The 13,448-nt window shown below is 26.4% G+C and overlaps 1 protein-coding gene across 1 annotated transcript; it reads left to right on the top strand.

Moving 5' to 3' along the window:
- Positions 1-1,908: 1,908 nt before the first annotated feature.
- Positions 1,909-7,838, top strand: LOC130940074 (probable WRKY transcription factor 70). The gene is made up of 3 exons (XM_057868124.1): positions 1,909-2,299; positions 6,441-6,545; positions 7,439-7,838. Exons 1-3 carry the CDS (start codon positions 1,989-1,991, stop codon positions 7,836-7,838), a joined length of 816 nt encoding a protein of 271 aa, XP_057724107.1. The 5' UTR covers positions 1,909-1,988.
- Positions 7,839-13,448: the final 5,610 nt, after the last annotated feature.

Consider the following 13,448-nt stretch of genomic DNA (forward strand, 5'->3'; position numbering starts at 1 on the left):
TTCTCGGTAATAGAAGTGTACGCAAATTAAATTGGATCTAATATCTATAATTTTTAAATTTGTATTCGATTCGATTTATATATTTGTGGATCGGATATAAGATATATCTGTAAAATATTAAAATATTTTTAAAAATTTATTTTTATTAAAAAATATTAATAAAATTTTTGTTTTCTATCCTTTTAAATATATTTATTCTTAAAATAATATTAAATATACTTTTCTTAAATACTAAAAATAAAATAATACATTATATATGATAATTATTAGTTGAAATAAAACATAAAAAAATATTTATTTATTTATTTATTTTTACAGATTCGCGGATATGCGGATACCAACATAAAATTTGCAATCGGATTCCATTAGTATGCGGATCAGATCCGATAGTATTACGGATCGAATTCATATCTATAATTTTCAGATCAAATTCGAATAAACACTTCTAATATACAAATCGGATCCAAATACACATCCTTACTCAGTAATATCTCACTTTGTGAATTCTTTTTTAAAAATATTCATTCAATTATATCTTTTTTTTCCCATCTCTTACTTTATTATTTTTTATCATTTGATCCTGTGTATAACATTCTTTGATTGGTACCTAGTCACAATGGAACACCAAAATTTACATCTCAAACAGTAAAATTATTAAAATAGACTAAATTTATTGGGACCATTTATTTATCCGTTTAATTAAATAAAATCAATTTTAAAAAATTTAATATTTAGTATATTTTTTTTTTCATTTGTTTAACTAGACAGTAGACACTTATATTTACTAATGAAGAAATAGACATTATTCGATCTTGTTCCCTCGGTCTGTACCAATTTAATAGAAATTAAGAGGGAAAATTCCACTCTCCTCCCCTGCGAGATATTAAAATAACACTCTCCGCTCCTCTATTTTATAAATATATATTCTCTTCCCTTCCAACTTTTAAAAAATCTCCTCTTTAATCTATTTTAAACTTTTTGTGTTAACTAATGTTAACTTTATCCATTTTTTAAGAAAAAATAAATTATTTTTTAAAAAAATACCCATTAACAAAAATTTTATTTTTTATTATTATATTTTTTTACTAAAATATTTTTTAATAAACTATTTTTTATTGAAATTGTATTTTTTAAAATTTAATAATATTATTTTTTTCCTAAAATATCCTTCAATAATTTTAATTATTAAATTATAATTTTACCAAAATTTTCGTTAACGATTTTATATTTACTATTAATTTTTGTATCTATATATATTATTTTAACATTAAATAAAAAATTTTAGTAAGATTATTTTTCAATATCAATATATATTAATTGTTATATATATTAACAGTGGTAAAATTTTTTTATTTAATGTTAAAATAATATATTGATATCAAAAAATTAATAGTAAATATAAAAGTAATTGTTCATAAAAATTTGGTAAAATCATAATTTAATAATTAAAAAATTATTGAAGGATAGATATCTTAGAAAAAAAATAATTAATTATTAATTTTTAAAAGTATTTTAAAAAATACAATTCAATCAATAAAAATAATTTATTAAAAGGTATTTTAGTAAGTAAAATTTAATGATAAAAAATAAAATTTTTGTTAATGGATATTTTTTCAAAAAATAATTTATTTTTTCTTAAAAAATGGATAAAGTTAACACAAAAAGTTTAAAATGGATTAAAGAGGAGATTTTTTAAAAGTTAGAAGGGAGGGGAATGTACATTTATAAAATAGAGGAGAGGGGAGTGTCATTTTAACATCTCACAGGGGAGGGGAGGGGAGTGGAATTTTTCCAAATTAAAATAAGAGAAGAGTATTCAATCTATGGTTTACATATTAGGAATCTTTTTGTTCCCAATGTAACCGTGAATAACAAGCAATTTTTAATTTTGGGGTGGTGGCCAGAGTGATGTTGAATTTAAACCAACATTTCTCCATAGTTCACTACCTTCACCCAAAAACGAAGTCCAAGCTTTTCAGTGAAGAATAATGGAGAATAACAACAGTGGGAGAAAGGAGGCAATAGAACAAGAGCTAATAAGAGGCCGTGACGTGGCAAAACAGCTACTCGAAGTACTTATTATTCATAAATCCAATAGAAATGAAGAAGGAATTGAAAGGTCAATGGTGATGATGCCTTTTATTGAAGATGCTGTGAGCAAGATTCTCATATCATTCACAAACACCCTCTTGCTATTCAACAGGGACACCCAACATAACCGCTCTGATGAGGAGGGTAATCATATTCATCAAGGTTGCAAGAAAAGTAAGAGACCACCAACCCTATGCTACAAGAGAAAGTAAGTCTCATCTACATTCTGCTGATTATTTAGGAGTATTTAAATTATTTTTTTATCTTTAAATTTTAAATTTTAAATCTTAATTCTAAATTCTACCTTCTTAGTAAAATAAGAATTAAAAATAAATTTATAATAAAAAATTTACTAATATTAATTATTTAAAATTAATATTCTCTACATATTTATCATTTATTTCAATCATGTTAATTAAGCACACTAAAATTAATTATCAAAATCAGTCATTAATATAAATATTTAATTCAAAAAAGATATTCATGTGAATTTTTTACATATTTTTTTTATATTTATCTTATATTATTATTATTTTTTTGAGATAATAAAGATCAAATTTTAAATTTTTAGATTATATAAATTCTCATATTATGTCATAAAAATTTCTTTTTCCAAAAGTTAAGATTTAAATTAACAAGACAAAGAAACACATGAATGATTCTTATGATGCACGGACACTGACACGAACACGGGACACGATACGATACAGGATATGTCGATACACAAATTTTAAAATCTTACATAATACGGAGATACATATACATATAAAATATAAAGTAGTTTTTAGATATATCATAATGATATATTGATATTTTATTGATAATAAAATATAAAATAAATTTTTTAATTATATCAAGTATTTTAAATTTTTTTGTTTTAATAAATAATAATATATACTATATCTAAATTTATTTTAAGAATATATGCTAAGAATAAGACTGAACACGTGATGGTATTTAGGTGTGTCCAGATGTGTCCAGAAATTTTTTTTATTAAGACACAGTTAGACACAGTAAACACACGTATCGGTAAGTGTCGTCGCAAACATGACAACTCAGCGAAGTGTCCGTACTTCATAGATTATATCATAACAAAAATAGTTACTAATTTATGTATGTATGTATGCGTAGCTCCTTTGCTGTATGTTACGATCTAAAATCTATAAATTTTCAAATAATCTACCGCTAAGATTGAAATTAGGGTCTTTGATTTCTTATTTCTATTATGAATATGATAACGGTTGCAGCTATCACAATTGCGGGCATTACGGTGTGAATATTTTTATGTGTTTAACAGCTATTTGTGTCTATTAGCTAGGGTTTAGATATATTCCGTTGTTGCCCTATTATGAAAGGGCAAAATTTGAAACAACTACTGCAGTAGTTGATGCCTTGTGCCCTCTATATTACTTCTGATTCGATGAGTAGAATTATCAACTAATCACTCTAGCCAACAACATTGCCAACATAGTAAACATCAATAGAGGGAAAGAATGATAAAATCATCATATAACTGATGGACATAGAAAACTTGGTGTGTTTTGCAAAAATATGTCCTTTTCAAGTGATGATATATATCCACCTTAGATTTCGATCTTTTAAATTTTGAATTTCAATTTAGAGTATAAAGTATGATTTCTCATTATTTATTTTATAGGTGGGACAAAAAAAATATGAAAGAAAAACTATTTAAAGGTGAGAGATCACACTTTACTCTCTAAAATAAAAATTTAAAATTTAAAAGATTCAAATTCATCAATCTTATTTAAGTTCTAAAGGAGGAGGCTAAGAGAACATGCGAATTAGGTAAAATTTGGGTGGGTTTTAACGATGATGAAATTGTTGAAGCTTTGATAAATACAAGAATTCCGATAACTATTTAAAATGTGTAAAGAAAAAATTGAGTTAAATCTCAATTTGGCCCCTGAAATTTAGCTCGATACTCAGAATAACCTCCATAATTTCGTTGGCCTCAATTAGAACTCCCAAATTTGCAATTGTGGCTCCAACTTACCCTTGCGATCATCTCCATAATCAGAATGCTAATTGCATGACACGGTGGACACTACTTAAACGACGGCGCATTGGTTTCACGCCCAAATCCTTTGAAAACTACGTCGTTTCAGTTTTTTGTGGGTTAAAACTCTCTTTCTTTCCACTATGACGATCATAAGTTGTCAAAGAAAACCCTTGCACTACGTGGTTTCCAAAGGGTTTGCACACGAAACCAATGCGCCGTCGTTTAAGTAGTGTCCACCATGTCACGCAATTGTGCTAGATCAGCATTCTGGTGACGGAGATGATCGCAGGGGCAAACTGGAGCCACAATTGTAAATTTGAAGGTTCTAATTGGGGTCAACGAAATTGTGGGGTCATTCTGAAGATCAGGCCAAATTGAGATTTAACTCATTCATCAGTTTTTAGATTTTTTTATTATTCAAAAACTAATAAAAAAAGATTTATTTGGTGAAACACTACCAAATTTTACAGATAAAAATTAAATGTTTTATTTTGTTAATAATATTTGAAAAAACCGTATTAAAATTTGATTTTTGAATTTTTTTAAATATATATTTAATATATAATTGTTTTTATTATGTTTTAAATTTTCTAAAAATTTATTTGGTGTTTGTATATTTTAAAATTATTTTGTCAGCTATATAAATTTTTTAAGACCTTTTTAATATTTAATTTTAACTTTAAACCTCCTAAAAGTAGTATGTTACATGTCCAAAGTATGGATTGTTTAAGTTTTGATGTAATTTTACCCTTTTTTCTTTTTTTTTTTCCAGTTCAATTATAGAAAAAATCTTTTAAGACAAAACTTACACAATATTACGCAGTTTTAATTCATTATTGGATGATATTGAAATATAAATATCTCTTTAGAACAATATTAGTAGCTAGATACAGTACAATAACTCATCATTCTTATAGTCTCTATGATAAAGAAAGTAAAGTTGTTTGCATGCCAATATTTACGGGTTTCTGGACCAATTTTAGTGGGTCTAGTTAATTAACTTTTATCCAATTCCACTTATGGGTTCAGTTTAACATGTTTTTGTTTCAATTGAATATAGGCTTTGCCTTTGTTGCTTTTTGTCATCATACTCATAGTAAAGAAAATGTATCATGAAATCATTTTTCATAAAAATTTAAGCAAATAGGAAGAATCACGTTAATTATTATATCTTTAATCTCCATTCGTATAAGAATTTCTTTTTGGGTTTTTATGAATTTTTGCAAAGACGCCTAATAAGGATAGAATTTTAAATTTTTAGGTCATAGAAATATTGATACAATATAATAAAATTATTTTTTCAGAAATTTAAAGAAAAAGTACATAAATAATGATATCTTTAATAAAATGATGTTATTTATCTTCATATGTATAATGAACTAACAGTGATACTGGTAATCTGTTTTTTAGGTTTAATTATTCTATTAATCTTTATAATTTTATTAAATTTGTAATTAGATCTTTATATTTATTTTTTTTAATTAGATCATTATACTGCTTTTTAATTAATTTTATAATTAAGTCATTTTTATAAAAATATTATAATTAACTGAACATTTTATCTCAAAGAGTATGTAGTAAAAAATCTACATAAATTCTTAATTATAGATACTTTCAATTGAAAACATAATTATAAAATTAAAAACCTACTAATTGGATCACTATACTGCTTTTAACATTTTTTATACTAGAAAAAATCTAATTATAAAATTAAAAATAGTATAAGAATTCAATTAAAAAAAAACTATAAAAACTTAGTTACAAATTTAATAAAATTATAAGAACCAATAAAGTAATTAATTTTTTTTTAAATAAGTAACATAAAGAATATCTAAAGACAAAGACAAAAACATTATTTTTGTTAATAATTTATTTCAAAAACTTAATCTATTAAAATAGAGCCTCTTTTAAATTTGAAATGTGAATTTTTTTACAATTTTTTTCTGTTTTATTCACTTTAATTATACTAAAATTATTTTTTTTGATAGGAGATAATACAATATTATAAAATTATTTATTTTAAAAACTTAAAACAATCGGTAGAGACTAGAGACACATAACATAAACACTGTTAATTCTATTTTTTTTTAAACATAATTGAAGATATTTTGGTTATTTTTGTTTACAAAATTGTTTAAAATTTTCTCACTTCAAAACTTTCTTTCTTTGCAATCAAAAGATCATTATAATATAGTATATGATTATAAATTTTGGTTTTTGTGGGCAAAATGTTTAATATGCACAAAATTAAAATATTTAAATTTTCTATTAAATTTTAAAATTATCCAATATTAAAGATTTTGAACTTGGAATTTTTGTGGAAAAAAAGATCATTTGCACCAACTTGGAGCATCGACAACGCGATTCTATCAGAGGATGGGCTTGAATGGAGAAAGTATGGACAGAAAAAGACAAAGGACTGCAGATATATAAGGTACATGTTCCTCCACATTGCTTTTCATATTATATATTTAGTTAACAAAAAAAAAGTATAAATTACCTTCTAAACGTTTGATTTGGATTTTCATTTTGTGTCTTATGTGGTACTTGTTTCAATTTTATCATTGATTTTTGAAAAATGTTTTAGTTTATCTTGAGAATTATAAATAGTTAATGATAATGTTTGAGTGTCTTTAAATATTGTTTCAAATATTTTGATATAATTTTAAGTTTTAATTATTCTGTTGGTTTTTATAATTTTGTAAAATTTTTAATTAGGTCTTTATATTTTTTTTTAATTGGATTCCTATACCAATTTTTTTTAATTGAGTTTTAACATTTTTTTTTATTTGAGTCCTTGAACTAATTTTTTTTTAGTTGGGTTTCTAGACAATTAAGCTAATTACTACAAAAAAGGACTTAATTAAAAAAAAATTTGGTGTAGGGGCCCAATTAAAAAAGAAAAAAAATATGAATCTAATTAAAAATTTCGCAAAACTATAAGGACAACAGTATAATTAAACCTAATTTTAATCATGTTCCAAAAATTCAGATGTAATTTTATTTAATCTTTTGTCTCTAACTATGTCGATTTTTTAATATTAATTTATTTTTTTTTAAAAATTCATGACAAAGAAGTAAAAAGGAAAAAAAATTTAAATTCATCACACATATTTAAAAAATAAATCTCATAAAAAAATATATTAAAGATATGATTATTTATATATATATTTTTATTATATTTTAGAGAGACAACACATTTAACCTCATATAAAATAGATGATCTCAAATGACTAATGTTTTTTCCCTTAAAAAATTAGACCTAATTTGTTTCAGAATTTAATCATAGTTAAGAAAAGATAGATTTTGGGTAAAATACTTGCGCAGGAGCTACTACAAGTGCAGTTACAAGAATGAAGAAGATTGCAAAGCCATCAAACATGTTCAAAGAATCCAAGAGGATCCTCCATTATACCGTACAACCTATTCTGGCCATCACACTTGCAAAAGCTCTTTTGTCAATTACCCTCACATGAAACTTGAATCTGCTCCTTCTTTAGGGTCTTCTAAATTACTAAGTTTTAATAATAATTATTATTATAACAATAATACCCTTCAAAGCAAAGAGATGAAACACCTTTCATCATCAATTTCTTCTACAAAACAAGAGCCTGTGGAAGTGACTATTCCTAATGATGACCATAATCAAATCCATCTTCTGAGTGACTGTGAGCTTGATTTCGATATTCCACCGAATCTGTTGCATTCGAAATTTTATGGGGGATGAAACACCTTTCATCATCAATTTCTTCTACAAAACAAGAGCCTGTGGAAGTGACTATTCCTAATGATGACCATAATCAAATCCATCTTCTGAGTGACTGTGAGCTTGATTTCGATTATTCATCCACCGAATCTGTTGCATTCGACATTTTTATGGGGATGTTTGAATTTTGAAAGCTAAGTTCATGATGGGCTCGGTTCGTTGGTTGGGAATGTTCTTTGTGTGTGTGTTTTTTTTTTTTTTTTTGGGGGGGGGGGGGGGGGGGCGTAGTTTTTCATATCTTTGGAACAAAGATTAGATAATCTATATATATGTATCAATGAGCTTATTAAACAGTGAAATCGTATGCCTTCATTGCTTAAGTAAATGAGTTTTTCATTTATCATTTTATCAATAATCTATATATATTTTGTCCTTTTTGGGTGCATAAAATTAAACACTGCAAAAATGGTTGTGAGAAATTTGCATAGTATATATACGAGATTTTAGATTCAAACTTTATAAATATTGTCAACGTATGTACTGAGAAAATGTTGCGAAGATCAGTTGCAGTCAAACAGAATAATGATAAAATACGTCTAATTTTTTTTAATATATATAAACTCTCTCATATAATTTGTATAAAATAGGTAGTACCAAATAGAATTTTTTTTTTTTAGCTCTAACAGAGGCTAGTACTATATATAGGCTTGGTAAATTTTGTTTAGAGGTGATTCTCACGTTTTGTGTTTACTTAATAAAAAAATTATGTATTCATATTTAAAAGTTAAAACTATTTTTAAATTAATTTTTATATTTATTAAAATTAAAAAATTTAATATGACCTTGTATATTATTAAATATTTAAAGTTATCATTGTATTTATATCTATTATAGTTTATTCAAATTTTAAAAAATATTTATCTAATCTAATTATTATTATTTGTGTTTATAAAAAATAAATTTTAATTTAATTTACTAAATATAAATATTAGTATTTTTAAAAAATTATCTTTTAAAAAACTAATAAATGTGGAATTGATTTCCTTGAGCCATTTCTAAGGTTGGTAAAACAAGTCAACTAGCTAATAGTGGTGATGAACTACTTTATTAAAAGTGGGTGGAAATTGAACCATGCATTCACTCCCTATTACAATTGTCCTGTCAAAAATGTTTCTAAAGCAACAACATCACACCAGGTTAAACATTCTAGAAGTAATCACCTCAAACAACAAAATCAAATTTATTGATAAAAAAAATCCACCAATTCATCAATAATTCTCTTTGGTGTTAGTAAATTGTCTATGACAAAGTGATATTAAAAAGAACTGAAAAAACAGCTAGACAAAACCAAGAAAAGCTAGGGTACACAGAGCTTGAAAATATTCTCTTGGCATCATGCATACTGAACCATGGCACAATTTAAAACTCAAACCACTTAGTTCAAACTAATATATAGGATATAAGTTGTAGTGAACTACTAATTCGGTCTCTATCCATTTCTCATAATGACAACGCGACTCCTTACCATAAAAACAACCCACTTCGGTCTCTGTCCTTTACTTTCGTGACCCAACGCGGTCCCTATGAGTGTTTTCCGTCAACTCTGAACGGAAAATGCTGACGTGTTAGGTTCAAAAATGGACAGAGGCCTAATTGTCTTTAAATTTAAATTGGTTAGGGGTTTATTTGTCCCTATTCTTTAAATAATATTTTTTTAAAAAAAATATTCATTATATTAATATTTTTTTAATAAATTATTGAATATGGTATAATAAGTACAAACTAATTAATAAATTATTCAAATTTAAAATATTATTTATTATGAAACTAAATAAATAATTTTTAAATATATAAATAATAAATATTAAAATACGGTTAATATATTAATAATAATAATCCTATGATATAATATTAGTATTATAATCTAGATAATTTTCACAATAAATAAAAAATAAACATTATTTGATATATATATTTTTTTTGAGTTTTCTCTCTTTAAACTAAATTAATATTCTATTTGATATCTTTGCACTAAAATACACCATGAGTAAGCTACTAATACTAAATAAAATAAAACATATTATATATATATATATATATATATATTAAGAAGACCATTTATAAACTCAGCAAATTCAAAGCATCAATAATATTATTAATCTATGAATAATATTTTGAGTAAAATATATGTAACATTTAATTAAATTTTAGTATACATAAAATTTTAGTTAATCCACATTATTCTTATATTGATAAGTTTTCATGGATCTAGACCTTATGAAAATATGTATTATTGATAGATTAATAATATTATTGATGCTTTGAGTTTGTTGAGTTTATAAATGGCCTTCATAATAAATATATATATATATATATATATTATGTTTTATTTTATTTAGTATTAGTAGCCTATTCATGGTGTATTTTAGTGAAAAGATATCAAATAGAATTATTAATTTAGTTTAAAGAGAGAAAAACTCAAAAAAAAAATTATTATATATCAAATAATGTGTTTATTACTTTTTATTTTATTGTGAAAATTATTTAGATTATAATACTAATATTATATTATAAGATTATTATTATTATTATATTTACCGTATTTTAATATTTATTATTTATATATTTAAAAATTATTTATTTAGTTTCATAATAAATAATATTTTTAAATTTGAATAATTTATTAATTAGTTTGTACTTATTATAACATATATTCAATAATTTATTAAAAAAATATTAATATAATGAATAATTTTTTTTAAAAATATCATTTAAAGAATAGAAACAAATAAACTCCTAACCAATTTAAATTTAGAGACAATTAGGCTTCTGTCTATTTTTGAACATAACACGTCAGCATTTTCCGTTCAGAATTGACGGAAAAACACCACATAGACCGCGTTGGATTACGAAAATAAAGGGCAGGGATCGAAGTAGATCGTTTTTATGGTGAGAGGTCGCGTTGTCATTCTAAAAAATGAATGGAGATCGAGTTGGTAATTACTCTGTGATGCATTTTGATGTACAACTGGACAAGCGATATGTTTAGCGATGTGTTAGTGGTGTTCTAGATTAATTTCCTTGGAAAGACGTTAATTACCCTCTCGAGTGATTATCCTTGAAGGAAAATCTCTAGAAGTAGTCATGGCAGTTATGGTCAATCTTTGTTGCTTCTTATTCTTCATCCTGTGATCTTAGGTCTCTCTTACGTGTATAGGGGAGGGGGTATTCTAGTGAGCTTCCTTAAAAAAAAAATCTTTCTTTAATTTGAAGCTCTTTTTACAAGGACCATAAACTCAACTTGGGACTCGAGATTTTTAATTTGGATGCACTCTGTATTGTAAATTTCTAATAAGTCTTATAATAATCTTTTTTTAGTTAAGTACTTCAACAATAAAAATATACTTTGATGGGACTATGGGAGTAAATTAGACCAGGTTACAATAACCTTCTTGAGAGTTTACAAAAAAGCCTTGCATTAAAGGGCGTTTGAATTGTTCAAATTGAAGATCTCTCCCTCTGCCCTTTCTTGCAAGTGTCCTCAGATCATGTTAATATTTTGAAATTTTCACATTAGGTTCAGTGGTAGGAGTGTTCATGGCATTGATGTTAATTCTCTTCACGCAGATTCCAATTGGATCTGGGTGTCATGCTCTTAGTTATGGAGAATGATGGTGAATGTCTTCTGTCTCTAAGAGTTAGCGTGTTATGTCTATCATCTCATCTTTGTTGATATACTCCTTGATTAGCATGATGTTCTTATTTTGTGAGCTCTCATCATTAACTTATGAGATTTTTAGTATTTTACGGTATCGGTTTGGATGATTTATTTGATAGCATTTTTATGAAAATTGATAAGTGGAAGTCTCCACCACCACATGGAAGTGTTACCCTGCACCCTTAGTTATCTTAGCTCATACAAAGTTGAGAAATGCAAATTTTCAATTAGTAATTATTTAATGGAATTGTGGAGAGTATATGTAAAGAATTCCAACAATCAAATTAATAGAAATAAAAAAAGGTGAGAATTGGACTGAGCTTGATACTTGGACATATTTTATGTCTTTTAGTTATAGTATGAAAGAGTTTTTAACGAAACAAAGAGTTGAAATGAATTGTTGATTTATCATTGAGTAATTGGATGTGTTACAATAGATGAGCCAACTCTGCTATACAAGCTACTATAGAATTATGTTGAAACAAAAAACAGAATAACAGAATTGAAAACAAGCTAGGTTTGACTATCACTTAATAACTGTGTTTTGATCTTTTTGATCTTGATCCTCTTGATCTTGATCTGTTATATATATTACATACTCTATCTCTATTACCCTCTCTCAAACTCATGGTGATTTTGGAAATAACCTTGAGTTTGAAACGAAACTTCTTAAAAGTAGGAGCTGATAAGGTTTTAGTGACAATGTCAGCAACCTGTTCTATAGAGGGTATGTGCATAACCTTCAATTGATTCTGATTAACCCTCTCACGGATAAAATGCAGATTCAAGTCAAAGTGTTTTGTCCTGCTATGAAGAACAGGATTTTCAGCAAGCAACACAGCACTAATGTTGTCACAGAAAATAGTGGGGGTCCCAGAGAGTGAAATGCGCAGTTCCTTCAATAAATTTTGTAGCCAGATGATTTCAGAGTCTGCTGCAGCTAACCCGTGATATTCAACTTCTGTGCTAGACCGGCTCACTGAAGATTGTTTCTTGCTGGACCATGAAACAAGATTTGATCCTAAATAGATTCCATATCCACCAGTAGATATTTGGTCATCAATATCTGACCCCCAATCCGAATTTGCAAAACCAAATAGCCTTAAATCAGTAGAGGTATGAAACAATATACCTTGATCAAGAGTGCCAGCCAAGTATCGTAAAATCCTCTTTACACATTTTTAGTGTGTGAGAAGCGGGCGTTGCATATACTGGCTAACCTTATTTACCGAAAAGGAAATCTCAAGACTGGTAAGAGTTGCATATTGCAATGATCCTACTATAGACCTATATAAATATGGATTGTCAAATTCATCATCTCGCTGATCTGAGAGTTTTAAATTTGTGACCATAGGAGTAGGAACTCCTTTGGAGTTTAACATGTTAGCCTTTTTTAACAGTGAGTGAATATATTTTGATTGAGACAAATGAAAAGAATCTGAGGATAATTTAGTAGCTTCTATCTTTAAGAAGTAGCTAAATTCTCCAAGATCCTTTAAAGAGAAGGCATTATTTAATTGAGTATTGATGGTTTAAATGACATTGTTATCATTACCCGTAATAAGAATATCATCAACATAAACTAAAATGTAAAGAATAATGTTACCAGATGATTTAACAAATAAGGAAGGATCTGACCTTGTTCTGTAGAAACCAAAAGCAGCAAAAGTTGAGGCCAATTTCAGAAACCAAGCTCGAGGAGCTTGTTTAAGATCATAGATGGACTTATTTAACTTACATACATATGAAGAATCACCTTGCTGGAAGCCTGGTGGCTGAGACATGTAGACAAGTTCCTTAAGATCCCCATTCAAAAAGGCATCATTGAAGTCCAGCTGCCTGATTATCCAATGAAAACTCAGGGCCAAAGAGAGCACCACCCGAATTGTAGAAGGTTTAATGACAGGAGCAAA

This window comes from Arachis stenosperma, chromosome 7 (genome assembly GCF_014773155.1).
Source record: "Arachis stenosperma cultivar V10309 chromosome 7, arast.V10309.gnm1.PFL2, whole genome shotgun sequence".
Classification (NCBI taxonomy): domain Eukaryota; kingdom Viridiplantae; phylum Streptophyta; class Magnoliopsida; order Fabales; family Fabaceae; genus Arachis; species Arachis stenosperma.